Source organism: Anser brachyrhynchus (assembly GCF_964034855.1).
Source record: "Anser brachyrhynchus genome assembly, chromosome: 24".
In the NCBI taxonomy this organism is placed as follows: domain Eukaryota; kingdom Metazoa; phylum Chordata; class Aves; order Anseriformes; family Anatidae; genus Anser; species Anser brachyrhynchus.
This window is the reverse complement of record NC_137717.1, coordinates 5,945,737-5,964,340: the sequence shown is the minus strand read 5'-3', so window position 1 is coordinate 5,964,340 and position 18,604 is coordinate 5,945,737. Positions and strand designations below refer to the sequence as shown.

General features: G+C 62.8%; 1 protein-coding gene across 3 annotated transcripts; it reads left to right on the top strand.

Annotated features, from left to right (window-relative positions):
* Positions 1 to 8,373: 8,373 nt before the first annotated feature.
* Positions 8,374 to 17,898, top strand: LOC308182278 (cAMP-dependent protein kinase inhibitor beta-like). Of its 3 annotated transcripts, XM_080566573.1 has the most exons (5): positions 8,374 to 8,892; positions 15,648 to 15,738; positions 16,565 to 16,692; positions 16,900 to 17,051; positions 17,135 to 17,898. In XM_080566573.1, the coding sequence occupies exons 4-5, from the start codon at positions 16,907 to 16,909 to the stop codon at positions 17,215 to 17,217; spliced, it is 228 nt and encodes a 75-aa protein (XP_080422699.1). In that variant the 5' UTR covers positions 8,374 to 8,892; positions 15,648 to 15,738; positions 16,565 to 16,692; positions 16,900 to 16,906; the 3' UTR covers positions 17,218 to 17,898. The 3 variants fall into 3 exon arrangements, with proteins under 3 accessions (XP_080422699.1, XP_080422700.1, XP_080422701.1); XM_080566574.1 differs by having other exon boundaries at positions 16,565 to 17,051; XM_080566575.1 differs by lacking the exons at positions 8,374 to 8,892; positions 15,648 to 15,738 and having other exon boundaries at positions 16,325 to 16,692.
* Positions 17,899 to 18,604: the final 706 nt, after the last annotated feature.

Here is an 18,604-nt window from a genome sequence, read left to right as displayed (position 1 = left end):
TGGAATGGGATGGAATGGAATGGAATGGAATGGAACAGAACAGAACAAAACAGAATAGAATAGGGTAGGGTAGGGTAGGGTAGAGTAGGGTAGAGTAGGGTAGAGTAGAGTAGAATAGAGTAGAGTAGAGTAGAGTAGAGTAGAATAGAATAGAATAGAATAGAATAGAATAGAATAGAATAGAATAGAATAGAATAGAATAGAATAGAATAGAATAGAATAGAATAGAATAGAATAGAATAGAATAGAATAGAATAGAATAGAATAGAATAGAATAGAATAGAATAGAATAGAATAGAATAGAATAGAATAGAATAGAATAGAATAGAATAGAATAGAATAGAATAGAATAGAATAGAATAGAATAGAATAGTTCTGGCTGGAAAGGATCTACAGCGATCATCAAGTCCCACTGCCAGCCTACTGCTGAAGCTGAGGCACAGCCCCCTCTCTAGGAGGCCTGTTCCCGTGTCTGACAGCCGGGAAAGTTTCCCCTAACTGTGCTGGGTCTGGCTGGGATGGAGTCACCTTTCCCTGCAGCAGCCCACGCAGCGCTGTGCTCTGCACGTAGCTGGAACAGCCCTGGTATCACACCGGTGCTGTGCCTGCTGCTGAGCAGTGCTGGCACCGCATCAGGACGCCCTCCAGCCTCCCAGGGCCAGCAGGCTGGGGGTGGGCAAGAGGGGAGGAAAGAAAGTCACCAGGGCAGCTGCCCCAAACCCACCGAAGGGATATTCCATCCCATGTGGTGTCACACTCAGCAATAAGAGGTGGAAAAAGGAAGCGGAGGGGAGGGGTGGGCTCTCATTGTGAAAACATCTGTCCTCCCGAACAACGGCTACGTGCCTTGAGGCCCTGCTTCAAGGATGTGGTCAAGCATCAGTCATTGGTAGGAAGTGGAGAAATTTCTTTCCTCTGTGCTTCCACATGGTCTTTGTTTTTCTTTCCTTTTTTTTTCCCTTTTCCATTTTCCTTTCCCTTTAGTTAAATTATTTAATTAATAATATTTTTCCCTTGATAATTATTTTTCCTTTAATTAAATTGTCCTTATCTCAACCCGTGAGTTGTTTCTTTCCTTTTCTTCTTCCCCTCCTCTTCTGAGGAGGGGCAGTGAGAGAGCAGTAGCGGTGGCGTTCAGCTGCCTACCGCAGTAAAACCACCACACCGACGTCTGGTCTGAGCATCCCCCGGGGAAGGTGAGCACCCCCCCTCGCTGCTTCCCCTCTGTAGGGAGCAATGAGGGCACCCCTCAACCTCCAGTTCCCCAAACCAGACCCACACAGTGCCCTCAGCCTCTCCTCCCAGGACATGCCCTCCAGCCAGCTTTGTTGCCCTCCTCTGAACACGGTCAGGTAACTTAAAATCCTTTTTAAATCGTGGTGCTCACCCCAGGGGCCAGGGTAATGCAGCTCATGGGGAAGGGTTCAGGTCCTCAGACACGGCTCTGAACCAGGAGCTTTTCCTCTGCAGACACCCTAACTAGGAGGTATTTTGAGTTTATTTGCCATGAATTGGGACACATTGGAAGCTCCAAGTCAGGTCCCACCCACGTCTTGTCTCTGGAGCAGCTGATGCTGCCAGGGAGGGCCTGGGGTTTCCTGGTGTATGGCTTCAGGAGGGAAATTAATGACACCCTGTGATTTTTAACTGTGGGGTGTCTCCTGTGCAGTGAGATGTGCCCCTGCCACGAGCTGCCAATGGAAGACACGGGGTCGGCAACTGCTGCTCCCAGCCACCGGGTCCCACAGGTCCATCAGGCGTCCCAGCCCCAGCACAGCCCCCAGCTCCAGCACACTTTTCCCTGCTCTCCCTGCTCCAGGCACGGAGGAGGATTCAGTCTCCAGGCTGGTTAATCCGTCCCGCAGGAGCCATGCCCATCTTCCTCTTCTCCCCCTGCCTCCCAGCTTCAGTGGGACAGAAACAGCGCCCAGGTGCAGAGAGCTGGGAGTCGTGGGCGTGCCAGCAGGGCTGGGGGGTGAAATTCAATTTTCAAGACGAAATTTATTGCAAAAAGGGCTGTGACCTGAGCAGGAGCTCCTCAAAGGGCTGGGGGCGAGGTGTGAGGGGCTCGGCAGAGCCGGGGCACCAGCAGATGCCGATGCCCTCCGGGAGCTGCGGCTCCGCTCCCGGCATCCGTAATTCAGGGCTTGGGACCGACCTGGCTGCACCGGCCCGCTTCCAGGCCCCAAATTCAGGCAGAGCAGAAGGTAGGGAGGCCTGCAGCAGGACCAGGGCCAGGCACCCGCCGTGCCCTCGGTGTCCTTGAGGAGGAGGAGGGCGCCGGGAGCCTGCGGGCAGCGCTGCGGGGCTCGGCCCCTGCCCGCAGCCGGAGCTTGCCCGAGCCCCTCGGGGCCCCCAGGAGCTGCCAGCGGGATCCCGGCGGGCAGCAGAAAGCCCACCCGTGCCCTGCCCCTGTCCCCGCTGTCCCCTCCGCCCCCACCGTCCCCTTGGTCCCCCCCCGTCCCCTCGGCCGGAGCCGCCAGGTGGCGGTGCCGGGACGCGCTGGGTGCGCTCAGCCCCCGGTCCTGCCCCCCCAAGGCGATGTCCCCGTGTCCCCGCCACCACCGCCCCCAGCACCAGGAGGTCCCAGCCCCCGGCTGCGTGGAGGGGGGGCTGGGGGGCGCTCCCCACGCGAGTCACAGCACCGAGGGGGCTCCCCGTGCCACCGCCACCAGCCCGGTGCCACCTGCCCCTTGCTGTCCCCATCCCCAAAGGGCCCGCTGGCTTTATGTCCCACGGGACAGGGATGCTGCCAGGGACGCGTGGGGTGCTGCCAGCCCCTCTGTGCCAGAAGCCCCCAGGTCACCCCCGGTGCTCAGCAGGGCTGGGAGCAGCCTGGCCCCGAAGAAATTCCCCTCCTCCCTCCCCGACACCCGAGGCACCAGGCTCAGGGGGGGACTTTCCATCTGCATGGGGGCATTTGGGGTCTGGGGGTGGCACCAGAGTGGCCGTGGAGGGACTGGGCTCTGCTCCAGGGATGTCCTCCCCGGGGGGGACCCGAGTGGAAAACAAATGGCCTCATGTGACAGTAACTGGGACAATACCAGCTTAGCCGTGGGCGCAGCCAGAAGGGTTCCTGCTGAGCCTGAGCGATGCTATTCACGGATAAACCTACATTACAGTCATTAATAATAATTAATAATCGAGCCCGTATTTGGAAAAAAAAAGCTCAACCCTTCAAACACCTTTCCTCCGGAGCATCACCTAGCGCAGGCGTGACACAAGCAGGGACATTTTGGGGAGATGGGGGTCTGATGCCCATGTCCCTGGGGCTCCCTGGGAGCTGACTCCACTCCTTGATGAGGTTTTTGGGGCACCCAGGACCCTTCCCCAGGTCCCTCAGGTCTGCCCCAGGCCACCGCCAAGCACGTCACAGCCTCGTGGTTTGGGTGCTTCAGGGAAGTGCTCGAGACCTCAGGGTGCTGCTCATCCGCACGGGGAGGTGAGGAGGGGTCCCCGGGTCCCCCCCTGCCCTTCCTGGGGCCAGGCAAGGAGGAGAAGAACGAAGCTGCCCCCTCTGCCCCCCTGCAGTCCCTCTTGGTGGCCTCCAGGAGTGGACAAGCACAAAGCCAGCCTGGGATGGGAAGGATAAATGCCAAAGTCCCAAGATTGAAGCATCTCCCCCTTATCTAAGGACGCTTTTGAGTCGGGGAATTAGTTTTGCGCTAAGCTCTTCTGTAATGAACAGCCACGGGACTGGGGACGGGTGATTGCAGGGCCTTTAATTACGGGCAGAGGCAGCGTGCTCGGCGTCACGGGAGCGGGGATTCAAACCCAGCGGATAAAAAAGGAAGGGTTGGGCAGCGGGGCTGTTTGCTGGGAGATGGCTCTCACCAGGAATGATTCTGGGGTGGCCACCGCCAACCTGCAAAGCCTTCTGCACCCGAGCCCCTGCTTTGTCACTTGTGTTGACCATGACCTCCCCCCGGCAGCTCCCAGACCACGACCTCCCATCCTGCAGCCCACGGCCCTCAAAAGAAACCCGCAGCCAAGCACGCCTTCAGCAGCCTGGACCCTCCTTGAGGCCATTCTGCCGATTTGGGATGCCTTAAGGGCCAGTGGGGCTGCCATGGCTGCTGCTTTCAATAAGAAAAGCCACGGACCACCACCAAACCTAGTGCTCATCACCCGACGGGCTGTGACCCTTTCCCCAAAGCCTCTCCCAGCCAGGAAAGGGAAGGACCAAGAATTTCTGGCCACCCTCTGCCCTTGAAGCTTGATTCAGCTCATGCTCGCAGGCAGGGCTCCAAGCTGCCTTCGCATTCCCCTGCCGAGTCAGGACGGATGCCGTTTGTCCTTCTCACTGCGGTGGCCAGATGCGGGGCCGGTGATGGATTGGAACATCATGTAGGAGCTTCTGCACCGTCACAGCGGCTGCTGGCTCTCCCACGGGGTGGAAAATTCGGGGAGGGTAGGCTCCACGATCAGCTAAATTGCTTCTCCAAGGCCCCAGGATCCAAATCGAGAGAGGTGGAGGGGCAGGGAGGTGGGGGAGCAGGCAGTGGGGTGAGGGCACAACCTGGAGGTGCCCGTGCTCCGCCTGGCAGGAGGACGTGGTTCTTTTTTTGCAGCCGTAACTCCATCTTTGAGACATTTTCAGCTCCTGCCAGCCCCAGCTCACCCCAGCTCCGGGTCTGAGCATTGCTTTCCCGGGATGTCTTCCCAAAATCTGGGACAGATCCCCCCAGCTCCCCACGTGCGTTTCCCACCCCAGCACATGGTGCTCTGTGCACCATGACAGACCAGTCCCACAGGTGATGGGGTGTCCCCGGCGCCACCGGGTGTCCCAGCGAACGTGGCCCACGCAGGGCATGCAGGGGGTGTGCAGAAGCCTGGTGAAAAGCTGTGCACGCCGTGAGCCATTTCCTAGCCTGCTCATTTTCAGATTTAACGATTATTCCTTTTGGAGAAATGTCTAATGAGCCATGGGGATCCAATTAGATTTCTCTAGTCAGCATTTTGCCTCGTTCCTTTCTGTTTAAAGGAAGAAAAAGAAAAAGAAAAAAAAAAAAACCAGCAGCACCAACGTGGAGACAATTAGATCAGTGTCTTCTTAACGACTCCGTGGCTCCGGTGGAAGCAGCTGGCTGGCAGCAGGGGCGGAAACCAGGCTGCACCCACGCACAAGGGTGCCGAGGGGATGCTCCACCCCACACCCACCCCTCGGCAGACCCCACAACATCCCCTCATCTTGTTTCCGTGGCACAGGACAGCAGCGAGCCCATGGGTGCCACAGGGCTTGGCTTCGCTCCCCGCACCGTGCGTTTCGCACAGCACCCACGTGCATCCCCGGAGCCGCACGGGGCTTTTTTTGCTAGGCACAGCAGCGAGCTGGGGCTTTGTGCTGTGATCCTGCTGGCAGGAGCAGGGCTGATGACAAACTCCAGCCACTCCCCAGCCTAAGATGCCCCAGTGCAGGTGGGGGTACCCCAGGAAAACCCAGGTGGGACAGAAATGGCGATGCTGGGGCAGGGAGAGGGGTGAGATCCCACGGCACGCATCGAAGTAAGCAGTGCCACAGCGCTCACCGCGGATGGGGACAGGGACAAGAAGACAGGGTGAGCACTGCCACCACCCAGACCCTGCACCCTCCCGGCACCAGCCGAGGCTGCAGAAGCGCTGCCGAGCCCCACGTGCCCAGCCGAGCAGATTTTCCTTGGCTGCCTGGGCTATATTTAGCTCCCTGTAAAAGGGGTTAGCGAGCAGCGCTGAAGCCGGTGGCACAGCTAGGAATGTCAATGGAAGAGCAGCCAGGGATAAAAAAAGCCCAAGCCGGGCGCTGGGAGCTTTGCACAAATCCCTGCCACAGCAGGAAGAGGAGGAGGAGGAGGAGAGGAAGAGGAGGAAGAGGAGGAAGAGGAGGAGGAAGCACCATGCCCCACACAGGTGGCACTCTGCGATGGCCGCTCGCTGTCCCCATGCTCGGCAATTTCAGGGATTTCGGCCAGTTTGCCAACACAGCAGTTCCCAGTTTCTGGAAGTTACTGGAGCACGAACAACAGACTTTAGCTCTTTTTGCCCATTAAGACAGCTTTTCAGATGCTTCGTTTATGCTCCGTTAACTCATACACACCTTTTTTTTTTATTATTATTTCTTTTTCCCCCCCCCAGGACTCGCCTTGCTGCCCTGGTCTGCCCTCCTAGAGCGAAACCTGGGCAGCCTCAGCGGAGGGACTGACTCAGCCCAGCGGTGAGCTCAGCGCAGGAATAACCTTTCCTCTACATCGCCCGTGTACCCTGCAAGAAATCAGGGCCTAAACAGGGCTGGAAAATACGAGGAGAGGTCTGACGGAGGAATAGCAAAGCGCTGCTCTCCCTCCGAGGTGACTTTTGGCCCAGATCAGACCTGCGGGAAAACAAACCCGCTCCTTCCCTGCCTGCCTCTGCTTTGTCACCTCCATCCCTCCCCAGGGGGGCCAGCAGAGGGGTGGTGGCTCAGGTCAAACACTCCCGAGCCTGTTTCCGCCGTCTTCTGGGCCTTTCTCCTTAGTAGCAAACGTAATTTAAAGTGGGTGGCGGATGGGGAGCTGTCTGACCCCGTCCTTGCTGGCTTTGCTGCCCTGATGGATAAAGAAGGGTCTCGGGGGCGTCAGTGTTTTGTTTCGGGTACCCCCATCAGTGATGCTCGCCCTGCCCAGAGGGCTCGGAGCTGGAGACCCTGCTGCTCGCTGCACCAGGAGGCTGCACTGCAAAGCTGGGACCCGACTGGTCAGAGGGCCCCCGTCCCTGCTCCTGTTTCACCTCTGCGCTGCCTCAGTTTACCCAGCTCCCTCGGCCTGGCCGTCCCCAGGGGCCCGCAGCGGCATGGGGGTGCTCAGGGGGTGGAAATGGGGGCAGTGCTGTAGCTCTCCCCCAGCTCCCCCAGGGCAGAGCATCCCTTGGGGGCACCCGGAAGGGAAAGCCACCCTTGGGTGCTCCAGCGGGGCCTGCAAACCTCTCCGAAACGGGCGTTCCTGAGCACGCGGAGGGATGAAGCGGGGGGCAGGACCTCGTCCCCCTGCTCACACCCCAGCGTGGCTCCCTTCCAGCCCTCCCCAAAGAGGAGGCTTCCCCCCAGTGTCCCCTCCCAGTCCCCCCAGTGCCCCCTCCCCGCTCCCACACGTTTCCCAGGGCAGGGGGATGGCAGCCGCCCCCCTCTCCCTGCGACAGCCGGTGTCACAGCCGTCAGGTGCCAGGATAAACATCGCCTCCCGCCGATGCCTGGCCCGAGACTGCTCCAGAGAGGAGAGACAGTCAAGGAGAAAGCAGAGCGTGAGCAGCTAAAAATAGCTAAAAACAGCGGCTGGCGAAGGCTCCCTCCCTGCTGGCAGCGCGGGAGCCGCGCGTCGCCCGTCACCGTGCCCGAGCGGCAGGGCAGGGTGTCCCTGGGCGACCCCAGCACCGTGGGGCACGAAAAATTTGCCTTGCTGGAGGCTGCAGAGCCTGGGGAAAGCATCGCTGGTGAGCGCCCCGTGCTCCTGCAGCCGGGCCCTGCTGAGCCCCAGAGCTTGCGAGCCCCGCTCGGGACTGAGCTCCCCACCCCTGGGGACTCCCCGAGAGCCAGGAGGGGACATCTGGGGGCCTGGGGAGGCGTTTTGCTGCTCCTGCCTGCAAATGTGCGTTTCTTTGAGCCCTCTCTCCTCCTTCACCCCTCAGGCCCAGATGAGGGGACGGGTGGGGAGCCCACAACGCCCACCCCGCAGCCCTGCTGCACCCCAGCCCCACGCGGGTGCCCCAGGAGGGTTCGGTGGCCAGACCCACGGTCCCCAAGCCCGGCTCCCAGCCCCTCACCCCAGGGAGGTGCAGCCGCCCTATTGCCCGTCCTTACAAAGGTTCCCATCCTGGAAACGGGTCCGGGCTGAAAGCAAAGCACCGAGAGGGGCGGGCTGGGGGCATCAGCGCCTTCCTTGCCCCCCCCCCCCCCCCGCCCCGGGGTCGTGGGACCCCCTTTTGTCCCCAGGGCTGCAGCCAAGGACCCGCTTCAGGCGTAACGGGGCTTTCACCCCTTTTTTTTCCCAGCGGGGTGCCCGGAGGGGGGGGGAGGGGGAGGATGGGACCCGACCCCTTCCCTTCCCGGGGAGGAGGGGGGGTGGGGGGGAAGGATGCGCCCAGCCCCGGCGCTGGCACCCCCGGGCGGGCAGCGACCAAGAGCGGGGCCAGCCGGGGGTGGGCTGCGGGGCGGCCCCGGCTCGGGGGGGGGGCCCTTCCCACCCCCCCCCCCCACCTCCGAGCCTGCCCGGGGCCGGGGGGGTCCCGGCGGGGTCGCGGCAGCCGCGGGGAGGCGGTGGGGAGGGGGCGGCGGGGGGAGGGCGGGGCGGCGGCGGGGGGGGGGGGGCCCGGTGCGTGGCGGCCCCCCCGTGCCGCGCGTGGGCCGTGCGGGAGGCGGCGGCGGCGGCGGGGACCCGCGGCATTGTGCGGGCGGCTCCGCGCCCTGCGCCCCGGGGGGGCTGGGGCGGCCCCTCGGCACCGGCACCGGCATCGGCACCGGCACCGGCATCGGTATCGGCACCGGTATCCGCACCGGCATCAGCACCGGGACCGGTATCCAGCACCAGGATCCACGCCGGCATCAGCACCGGGATCGGCACCAGCACCAGGACCCGCGCCGGTATCGGCACCAACATCAGAACCAGTCCTGACACCAGCATCAGCACCGGCACCAGTATCCACACCGGTGCCGACACTGGTATCGACATTGTCATCACCATTGACACCGGCGTCAGCACCTAGATCAGCACCGGTGTCACCGTCAGCACCGGCATCACCATCAGCATCGGTATTAACACCGGCATCGCCATCAGCACCAGCACCAGTATCACCATCAGCACCGGCATCACCATCAGCACCGGTATCACCATCAGTATCAGCACCGGCACCAGTATCAGCACCGACGCCGGATCCTGTGCGGCCCAGGTGAGCAGCTGCTGGGTGCTGGGTGCGGGTGCTGTGGGTGCCAGGAGGCCCCGAGCCCAGCCCGGGTGCTGGCCCCCTCCGTGGCAGCACAACAGGGCCAAGAGAGGAAGGAGAGGGGGGTGCTCAGGGTATGGTGGTGCTCTGGGGGCTGGGGGGATGAAAGTTTGCAGCAGGCTGCGGTGCTGAGCAGGGCTCGGTGGTGTCACGCAGGGGTCCGGTGGTGTCCCCCATCCCGCCTGGAGGCTGGTGGCTCCAGGGTGGCTCCGGGTGAGCAGCGGTCAGGCGCTGAGCAAGGTTCGTCCCTCCCGGGGCAGCACCTCGGGCCCATCCTGGCCCCGTCACCCCCGGCTCCCTCCTCCTTGGCAGGTCCCGGGCTCACCGCCGTCCCCTCCGCCCCACTCCATCCTCACCTCAGGTACCTCCAAGCCCCCTCCAAGCACCCCCGAACCCAGGCTGAGAGCAGGTTCCCCCCTCGGGGCCAGGGGGACGCAGGCTGGGACAGGCGGCGTGGGCTGAGCGCCGCTCCCCTGCTCATCCCACGCCTTCCCCTGGGCATCCAGGCATCCCCTCGGGACCAAGGGGTTTCCCCAGGGACAACCCCTCCTTGCTGCCTTCAGGGCAGCGCTTTGGCAGGTTGCCCCCGTGACTGCTTGGATCGGGTCCCTTTGGCCCCCGGAGCTGGCTCCTGTCCCTTGGCTGGGTGGCAGTGCCACCGAGGGGGTGGCGGGGGCAGGATGGCTGCTTCGGCTGTCCCCTGCCCCCTCAAGGACTCACAGGCGTGACCTTGGGGCTGTCCGCTGAAGCACACCTCAGCCCTTGCTGTTATGGGGGTGCCCTCCCTGCCCCAATTTGGGGTCCTCAGGAGGTGACGGGGACACGGAGATGCTCAGGGGAGCGGTGGGAGGTGGCAGCACATCCCCTGCTGCAGGAGCCCAACGTCCTGGTGGCCGTGGTCGCAGCCACTGTTGCAGGACAGGGCGCTCTGGGCTGTGGGGTGCTGCCCTCGGTGCTGCCCTGCCTCCAGACACACCGTGAAGGACGTCCCATGGTGTCACCGGGACGGGGACGGGGTTCACCACCCGCTCTGACCTTGGCTCCCGGTGCCCGTGTCCCTCAGGCAGGTGGCTCGGGCTCAGCCAAGGCACAGCTGCTCCGGCTCCGCTCCATCACCGCTGACAGCACGGGGCTGGGGATTTCAAACCATGCCTTTGATCCCAGATCTCTCCCCTCCCTGGCTTTCGATCCCTTCCCTGCCAGCTCCTGGGGCCGGGCGGGCAGCGCTGGGGGTGGCTCTTGCAGCGGGGAATCCCGGAGATGCTCCCAGCGCCCACGTAGGGGGGAAGCATCCGCAGGCTCAGCCCACCTCCGTGTGATGTCTCCCGCTCCCTTCCCACCCACGGGAAGCCAAATCCGTCCCCCCGAGGGGACGTGCCGGGGAGCGGGATGTGGAGGACCCCCGGGATGGTTTCCACCTCCCTTTCTGGGTGAGTTGTGTTGGGAAGGAGAAATCCTGCCAGCTGCCGGGGAGCGGGCGGGCACACTGGTACCCACCAGGGGGTCCCCAGGAAGCCACGGGTCCCAGCTGCAGCCCGCGGCCCCACAAGCCGTCAGCTGGCTGGGCTCCCCAAAGTGCCCAAAATCCAGGCTTCTGCACGTGCTTTGCTGCTTTGGCACAGCCGAGGAGCCCGCTCCCAGTTCCCAAAGCATCCAGCTGAGCAGCAGCACCCGCGGGCTGAGCGGGGCTCCCCGTGGGGTGAGCAGCCCGGCTGGGCCAGGAGCTGGATGGAGTGTTTTGGGGAGCAGCGTCCCCAGAAGTGTCTCCGGATTCAGCAGATCTAGGGATCTGGAGGAAGGGGATCCTGCGGGGTGGGGAGACCTGTGCGGGGCTGGGATGGAGGCAGCAAGCCGGGGAGCCCCGCGTGCTTCCTGGATGTGGAGCAAGCGTCAGCGCGGTGCTCAGGGACGGGAGGCATGGTGCATCGCTGCTGGGCGTGCTCACCCCAACCCGGCTGCAGGGAGCAGGGGACGGTCCCCAGCTCCGGGGCTGGGAGCACTGTGCCCTCCTGGTGACAGCAGCCCGCGGCCAGGGATGCCCAGCACAGCCCCCTGGGGAGGCCGCAGCAGCTGCCAACCCAGTGGGTGCTGACAGGGAACAAAACCAGGCTGCAAAGCACCCGGCGTCTGGGTTACAGTGAGCGTGGGAACCAGGACGAGAGGCTGTGAGTGAAAGCAGCATCGGGCTGCGGGACTGGGGATGGAGAAACGGGGTTTGCACTGGGAGAGGCTGGGAAGAGGCTCCGTGTGTCGCCGTCCCCTTGGATCGGGTCCATTGGCTCCGGCAGGAGCAGCTGCTGAAGAGCCATTTGCCAAGGAGGGAGCCTGAAACTGCTAAAGAATGAAACCAATTTAGATGCGGGTGACACGTTTATTATGTAAAATTATAGTTTGTACCGTCATCAGAGCAGCTAACTAAAGGTTACAGTGGGAGCTGTGTTACCGAGGGCTCAATCAATGTAATTACCTCCCATTAGATCACCTTCTTTGCAACTGAGACGTGGTGGAAGGGAAGCTACAGGAAGAAATTCCTGTCCTCACACTCTGTCCTCCTCCGGGCACACGGCTCTGCCAGCAATTAGAGGTCATTAGCCGACGGGGGTGTAGGCCGTGCTGGTCTCAAGCCCTGAAAGAGGTCAGGGGCTGGGAAAGCCAAGGGTGTCCCGGGAGCAGCATCCGTCCTCCCCTGGGATGAGGACATCCCCGGCTGCTTTCAGAGCCTGGGAGCTTTGGGAACGGCTGCTCCTGGCCCCGCTGCTTTCGTGCAGGCAGGGGGGAACCCGCAGAGGACAGGGGGGAACCCGCAGAGGACAGGGGACAACCAGGGGTGCTGCAGCCGGATGGATAAATGCGATGCCCAGGGGCAAGGAGGCCACTTGGCACCATCAGAATGCATCGATCCAGGGGTGCGATGCTGGTCCTGATAAGGGACAGGGTCAGCATCGTGCCTGGAGGCTGGGGGGATGATTTCAGCCAGGCGTGAGCCCACCGAGCCAAAAAACTTTCGAGGGCCCCATCCCCAGCTCCCGAGGGATGAGGCTTGGTGCGGGACGGCACTCGCAGTCCCGGGCTCTGCTTTGTGCCACGGGGCCGGGGGCTCGTGTGCTGGGACGTGTGCGCGCGTCCTCTGTGCTACTGCATCCCTTTGGTGCCCACCTGGGTCACGCCCAGACGGAGCTGTGCCCTGTCCTACCAATATTTGGAAATTATTAAAAAGAGCATTTCTGAGAAGGAACCAGGGAGCGTCTCTCATTCGGGATCCCCAGTGCTTCCAGGCCAGCGCAGACACCCTTCATCTCGCAGGGGCTGCTGCGCCCGGGGGAGATGACTCAATTTTATCAATTTATGAACTTCTAGGAAATCCTGGCTCACAGGTGCTCAGCGGGGCTCTGCTGGGATTAAGCTGCTGAGTTTCCCCCAGGCACTTTTCCCACCCCAGCCTGGCCCAGCCCAGGTCTGCAGGGAATTTCTACAGCCTTTGGAGGCCGTACTGCCCCATGGCGTAGGGCACGGACATGAGCGCATCGGGGTCTGCAGGGCTGGGGGATGCCTCAGTCTCATGATGCATCCAGACACGTGTTGGCAACATCTGGGTTTGCCCTTCAGATGCTCGGGGAAGCTTTGAGTTGGGATGCCGGCGAGTGCACGAGCTGGTCTCACTGTTCCCCTCGAGCAGGACTTGCTCTGATTTGTGTTTTCAGCATTATAAGCAAAAGTGACAGTTTATGCAAACAGCCTGGAATCCTGTCTGGAGAGACTCAGGTTGGATTTTTCCTGGCTTTTAATGAGGGCATTAAATACAGCCGAGCCTCGCTGTCAGCCCCGAGCTCAGATCCCGGGACGGATCCACGGAGCAGCACCACAGCGCTCGCTGCTCCGCGGGACCCGGTGGATTTCGGCAGCACATCACCTCCTGTGCCCCCCTCCGGGGTGGCACCCGGGAGTCACAGAGGATCAGGATGGATCCCATTTCAGGGCCCTTCGTTCTCCCCGATGGCCCCGTACCGGTTCCAGGTGCCAATACCCAAGCAGCCTCCAGCCGGCAGGTGCACGCGGAGGAAGGTGGAAGATGTCCGTGTAACCCAGGGGGCGGTTGGGCTGGAATGATTCAGGACCGCTGTATTAGCAGGGATGTGTCAAAACAAACAAAGGTCTGGAGAGGAAGATCCCCTAGATGCGGTCCTGCCTACCTGCGGGGAAGGGACGGGGACTGGGGATGGAGCAGGGGGAAGGAAGGAGAGGGTTCCTCCAGGTGAAGCAGAGACACTTCGGCGTGCCCAGAACTGGTGGGGGAGGCAAATCCCCCAAATTCAAGCACAAGCAGGAGCCCTGGAGGTAAAGGAGAGCGGGTCACGCTGCAAGGATGGGTGTAAAATAGCCAGGCAGCTATTTCTCTAGTTTTTCTAATTCTCAGGCTGGGCAGCATTTGGGGTGAGCTCACGGGGCCGCGGCTTGACGCTTTGGGGCCGCACCAGGGCAAAGGCACCAGATCACCTCCCCAAAACCCCAGGACCAATCTGCTGTGGGACATCTCCAGCTCTCCGCATTGCCTCCGGTGTTTAATTATGGCCTGCTGCTGTTCCAGGCTCCAGGGGCTGCTGGGTGGGCTCAGATCAGCCCCGCTGGGTTTTGCCCACCGCTATTTTTCCTGGCCGATGCTCCCGTTCTCTTCTGATACGGGGCAGCTCTGTGCTTCCCAGCTCGCAGCCCTCACCGGTGTCCAACGCTATGGTTAATGAACCCTTCCCATTTTCAATTGCGCTCATCATCTCCTAAAAATCTCAACATCGTGGGGTTGTGGGTGGATTTTTGGAGGCTCCCTGTGGGCTGCAGCGTTTCCAGCCTTCCATCCACCGGAGGACACAACGCTGACCTTTTCCATCGGAGGTAAAGAGTGTGAAGAAACATCCTCAAAAGGCAACCCAAGAACCTTAAATGGCCCAAACCCACACTTGCAGCTTAGTAAATGATCCGTTATCCACTTAGAAGTTAAAAAGGAAAATCCTTATGCCTGTGATTAAATGAATCCCTCTTAAGGGCAAAAATCCACAGCCGAGGCCGCGATGTCCCCTCCATCCTGAACACCCCGGATCATTTATTTTATGTGCCCTGGGGGGGAGTTGTGTTTGGCAGCGACACAGCCAGGGTAGGATTTGCCCATCCTCTCTGTTTTCCTGTGAGTTTTACGATCCTTGGTGCTTCTCATAAAACTCCAACGCTGCCAGGGATGCTCAAGGTGCTGTGTCCCCATGCCGTGTCCTCTCTCCACCCCACCCAAGCACCCTAAATTGCAGCCCATCTCTCAGGGGGATTAAAACCTATTTCTGCGCCACCTTCCTCTATCCCATTAGGGGCATTACAGCGTGAGCCAGCAGCCCCAGCACCTTCCATGTGACTCCGGGAGCCTTTTAAAATAGAGGCCACACTAAGCCTCACGGAAACATCCCTGCTCGGAGGGGAAATCCCACTGCAGGGCGGAGGCTGGGGTTTATGCAACGTTATCCGCCCTGCAGTGGGGTTAATTCCCTGCCTGCGGGGCCGGGGGAAGCACTGGGCACGGGGCAGCCGTTGGCACCTTGGACCTTGCTCCTGCAGGAGACGCGGCTGCGGGATCCAGCCGGGTCCTGAGGGATGGCACAGCACGTTTCTGCAGCGCTGGAGCCGGCGAGGGGGCTGCCGGGAAGCAGCTTTGATTCAGCCCTGCAGGGCTCCTGTCTGATGGGATGTGCCTGGCTGGGCACACGGGGCGGGCGGCTGCGTGTGCATGTGCTTGTGCGTGTGTGTGTGTGTGTGCAGCGTGAGGGCACGTGCACTCATGTATGCGCATGCATTTCTGCATGGGTGTGCACGTGTGCATGCACTGCGCATTCGCGTGCGTGCATGAGTTTACGCGTGCGTGTGCACGCTTGTGCACACCCTCACGCTCACACCGCCCCGCTGGCCGCTAGGCGAGCAGCCAGGCCCTGTTCCCAAATGGTTGCCAGGGCGACACAGCGGGTGCTCCCGCACCGCCGGGGATGCTCCTGCACCAGCTCGGGTGCTGCAGCCGCGTGCTGGGGCTGGAGAGCAGGGCGCTGCTGGGCCGGCGGCTCCTGCCAGGCAGGGCGCAGAGCTGTGGGGTGCTTGGTGTGGGGTGAAGGAGGGGACCTTGGCTGTGTGTGGAGGGATGAGAAGTGCTGCGAGCCAGGGGTGACGCTCCTCTGGTGCTAACAGCTTCTGGCAGCAGCCCTGGTGCTGATGTAGGGGTGCACACGCGTGCCAGAGGGCACCGTGCATGTACATACGTGGTCCAAGGGGCCCCACAGGTGCACACACGTGTGCCATGCGTGCACATACATATGGCAGTGCTCTGTGCATGCACATACATGCACCAGAGGGTTCCTTGTGTGCACAGATCCATATGGATATGTACAGCCGTGTATGCACACACATATATGTGCTCACATCCAGCAGCACAGCCTGAGCACACGCACACACATGCGTGTGCTGACGCACACACACGCAGCCGCAGGGTGCCATCGGTTGTGCCCGTTTGCAGCCCCAGCCCCTGCCTTTATCGCACCTGCACCTTGCTCCCGTGCCTCGGTTTCCCCATTTGAAAGGGCCCGGGGTTTCTCGTCCGGCCCTGAGGCAGCGCGGGGCTGGATCCTGCCCCGTGACTCACAGCCCGGGTTAATCATTCACCTTCTCCTCGCCCGCAGCCCGAGCTGGGGTCACTCGTCCCGCCTGCTCCCACGGACGCGGGGACCGCGACTCGCCGTCCGCCCCAGAGCCGCTCCGAGGGGCACAGCGGTGAGTTTTATCCCGGGGCAGCAGGGCTGGGGGACAGCGGCAGGGCTCCTGGGCACCTCCTGCTTCCCCCCGGCACAACACCGACTCCGGAGGGAGGGCAATCCTGAGCTCACCCCATGAAGCAACACCCAAGGGGAACACGGGCTGGCGGAGGGGCTGCAGGGAGGGGGGGGACCAAGCCCGGTGCTGTCCGTGCCGCCCCTGTCCCCACCGCAATGCTCATCTGCAGCTCCAGCCTGCAGGAACCCTCGTGCAGAAGTCCCAAATATTCCTCGGTGCCGAGCAAACCTCCCCCGAGGGCCTGGCAGCGATGCGTGCCGGGCCGGCCAGAGCTGATGTCCCCCAGCTTGCCATCCCGGGGGGGTTCAGAGGGGCTGTCTGCAGCAAGAGCCGCTCCCCGGGGGAAATTGGGGGGTTCGTTTTGTGCGTGACCAGGCTGGGGAAAGCGTGTTCTTCACTCCTGGCTGAGCAGCCGGTCCCTTGATGCCCTCTCAGCCCCCATTGCGGTCGCAGCTCCCAGCCAGGTGCCACCTCCGTGTCCCCAGCTCTGTTCTCCATCCCTCCATCCCTCCGTCCCTCTGTCCCTCCATCCCTCCGTCCCTCCGTCCCTCCGTCCCTCCATCCCTCCGTCCCTCCGTCCCTCCATCCCTCCGTCCCTCCGTCCCTCCATCCCTCCCTCCCCATCTCCTGCCCGCCACCGAGGTCTCCCTGCTTTACTCCCTTGCTTGCTTTAGTGGGACATGCAGGAGGAGCGTGCTGGGTGCCACGCAGCCTCTCCCCTCCCGAGCCAGGAGCTCTCGCTCACCTTTTGCTCTGCCTCCCGCAGGCTGGAGCCGGGGGGGACCCAGCCCGCAGCCCCCATCCCCACGCAGCCCCTGGGAGCCGCAGGCCGGGGAGCAGAGCAGCACCCAGGGCACCGCGGAGACGCAGCCGGGCCAGGCTGGAGGGCGCCCGGTAAGGATGCTGGATGGGGATGTGGTGGGGTGGAAAGTCCCGGACCCCTGAGCATCCCCTTCTTCCGTGATGCTGCAATCAGGGGGTCTTCCCGTGCCCAAATCTGCCAGCTGGGCGCTGGGGATGGGGCAGCCCCATGGGGAAGGGCTCGCTGGGTCCCCACCACCCCGCGGGGACGCTGACTGGGAGGGGACGGTGTCTCTCCAGGGCTAGCATGACCGAGGTGGAGCCGGTGCTGGACTTCGCATCCTCCGGGAGGACCGGGCGGCGCAATGCCCTGCCCGACATCCTGGGCTCGCCGGCGGGCGTCAGCCCCTCCGACCTGCCCCTCAAGCTGGCCGAGATGTCCCTGAGCGCAGGTGGGTGCTGGCAGGGCCGGGGGCGACGTGGGGGGGGGGGGACGCAGCGGAGCCGCTCACCGCCCTCCTTCCACCCGCCGCAGGCAGCTCCCAGGAGATGCAGTCACCTTCCGCCGAGGTGCCCCCGCCACAGCCCCAAAGCCCCGAGCTGAAGGACACGTCCTAACCCCGCTCGGGGCCACGTTTCTGACCGCCGGGGAGAAGGGAGGCCGTGGAGCACCAGCCCGGCTTTTCCTGGCACGGCCGGAGCCTGGTGGCCCTCCCGGGGCGCCATGCAGCCGCAGCATCGCCCGCGCCCCGCGGGAGAGGAGCCGTGCGGGGACCCGCGGGGACCAAGGGACGCTTCACACCCGCACCGGGGGGCGAGGACGGGGACGTTGGCCCCGCGGGAGGACAATCTTCTGCCACGGCGTGGGCAGGAGCAAGCAGAGGGGTTGCACCGGGGGGGCGTTTCTCCTCCTCTCGGCAGCGGCCGTGCCGGGGGGGCTACGCCAGGAGCGTGAGGAGCAGCCCCGGGGGGGGGTTTGTCTGAGTGTGGTGTTCACTGTGATGTTTTGGGTACCACGTCCGTGTCCTGTCCTTTTTCCAGTGGGTGATCCAGGATCCGTTTTTGGGTTTTGTTTTTGTTTTTTTTAACTTTTTTTTTTTTTTGAGGATAAAGAGGGGGGCATCGATGGGCCGGAGAGCGCAGCCCCCCCTCCCACCCAGCAGCCAGCGCCTCGCCAAGGGGTTCCCCCATGGAGCCGAGCACCCCAGGGTGCTCCTTGCCCCGGGGGAGATGGGCCCTCAGGTGCTTCTCCGAGTCCCAGGCACTGGGAGCCCCTCGCAAAGCCACCCTCTGGGAAGGTGACGTCCCTGCCGTGGGATGCGGGCGATTTTGGATGGTGTGAGCACGGCGATGCTGTTCTGGGCATCCCCAGACCCACTCATCGCCCCGTCCCTCCTGCCAGGGCCACCCGCAGCACAGGACGGGCCATGCAGCCTGTCCCCAGGGCTGGTGGCACGGCCAGGGTGGGCACTCAAAACTGTCACTGTGGGACCAGCAAATAAAACCCAAAGCCCAGCTCTGCCCGGCGTCGGGGTGGGCGAGAGCTGTGCGGGGCGGGTGGCACCCGGAGCCACCGTGGGTCTCCGTGGGTGTGGGCACAAGTGGGTGCTCCTGCAGGTGAGTGTCTGGGGGCACGGGCACCCACGTGTGCGGGCACCTTTGTGCACCCGTGTGGGTGGGTGGGTGTCAGTGTGCAATAAGGCATGGGTGCCTCTGCGGGTGGGTGGCCGTGTGTATGGGTGCTCCCGTGCGTGGCTGTGTGTGTGGGTGGCCGTGCCCGTGGGTGTTTGTGCCCATGGGCGTCCGTGCACACGGGTGTCAGTGTGCCACTGTGTCCCCATGTGTGGACGTGCACCTGCGTGGGTGCTCGTGTGTGTGGGTGCTGCTGTGGATGGGTGTCCATGCCCGTGGGTGCCCGTGCCCATGGGTGTCCGTGTGCATGGCGTCAGTGTGCGGTGGTGTCCCCGTGGGTGTGTGCCCACGTGCACGGGTGCTCCTGCGGGTG